The sequence below is a fragment of the Chionomys nivalis genome, chromosome 10 (genome assembly GCF_950005125.1).
Source record: "Chionomys nivalis chromosome 10, mChiNiv1.1, whole genome shotgun sequence".
In the NCBI taxonomy this organism is placed as follows: Eukaryota; Metazoa; Chordata; class Mammalia; order Rodentia; family Cricetidae; genus Chionomys; species Chionomys nivalis.
Window position 1 is genome coordinate 7432113 of NC_080095.1, and position 1135 is coordinate 7433247.

At 46.7% G+C, this 1135-nt stretch overlaps 1 gene segment (V, D, J or C); it reads left to right on the plus strand.

Annotated features, from left to right (window-relative positions):
• Positions 1-240: 240 nt before the first annotated feature.
• On the plus strand, positions 241-704 carry LOC130882348 (Ig heavy chain V region 23-like). The segment is given in 2 exon segments: positions 241-286; positions 376-704. Coding segments are annotated over 2 exon segments (375 nt in total).
• The last annotated feature ends 431 nt before the right edge of the window (positions 705-1135 follow it).

A 1135-nucleotide genomic window follows, 5' to 3' on the forward strand; every position in this document is an offset into this window, starting at 1 on the left:
CTGCAGAGCTGAGGGAATGATATGCGATGCATTTCCTCAGACTGGATTAGGACTTGAATTTCACTCAAGCGTCCTTCCCCACCTTCTCAAACTGGACTAGAAGCTTATTTAAGAAGTCCCCTGTTCTTGAATATGCAAATTGCCTGAGTCTATTATGGTAAATACAGGAAATGTCCACAGCCAACAACAACATATGATCATTGTCTTCTCCACAGTCACTGAGCACACAAGGCCCACATCATGGGATGGAGCTATGTCATTCTCTTCCTTGTGTCAGTAATTATAGGTAAGAGGTTTCCAATTCCAAACCTGAGGAGAAGACAGGGACTGAGGTGACAATGTCTCTGACAATCTACTTTTTCTTTTTCTTCACAGGTGTCCACTCCCAGGTACAGCTGCATCAGTCAGGGCCTGAACTGGGGAAACCTGGGACCTCAGTGAAGTTGCCCTGCAAGACTTCAGGTTACACCTTCACTGGCTATTTTATTATGTGGGTGAAGCAGAGACCTGGACAGGGCTTGGAGTGGATTGGAGAAATTAATCCTAATACTGGTGGTACTAGCTATGCACAGAAATTCCAGGGCAAGGCCAAACTGACTGCAGACAAATCCTCCAGGACAGCCTACATGGAGCTCAGCAGCCTGACATCTGAAGACTCTGCAGTCTATTACTGTGCTAGACACAGTGTTGCAACCACATCCTGAGTGTGTCAGAAACCCTGGATGAGCAGGAAGCTGCCCTGAGACTGACATGACAGAGAAGATGAACCTTAAGACATTCACAAAAACAAACATTCTGAATGTTGCTTTGTCTCTCACTTTTTTTTGTTCTTTTTATTTATTTATTTTTTATTGAAAAAATTTCTGCTTTTTACCCGCCTCCCATTTTGCTCCCCCTACTCCCATTGCTTTCCCCCTCCCCCACCTCCTCTCCCCCTCCCCCCACTCCTTTCCCCATCCCTCTCCTGTATGAAGAGCAGTCAGGGTTCCATGCCCTGTGGAAAGTACAAGGTCTTCCCCCCTCCATCCAGGTCCAGGAAGGTGAACCTCCAAATAGGCTAGGATCCCACAAAGCCAGTTCATGCAGCAGGATCAAAACCCAGTGCCATTGTCCTTGGCTTCTCATAAGCCCTCAT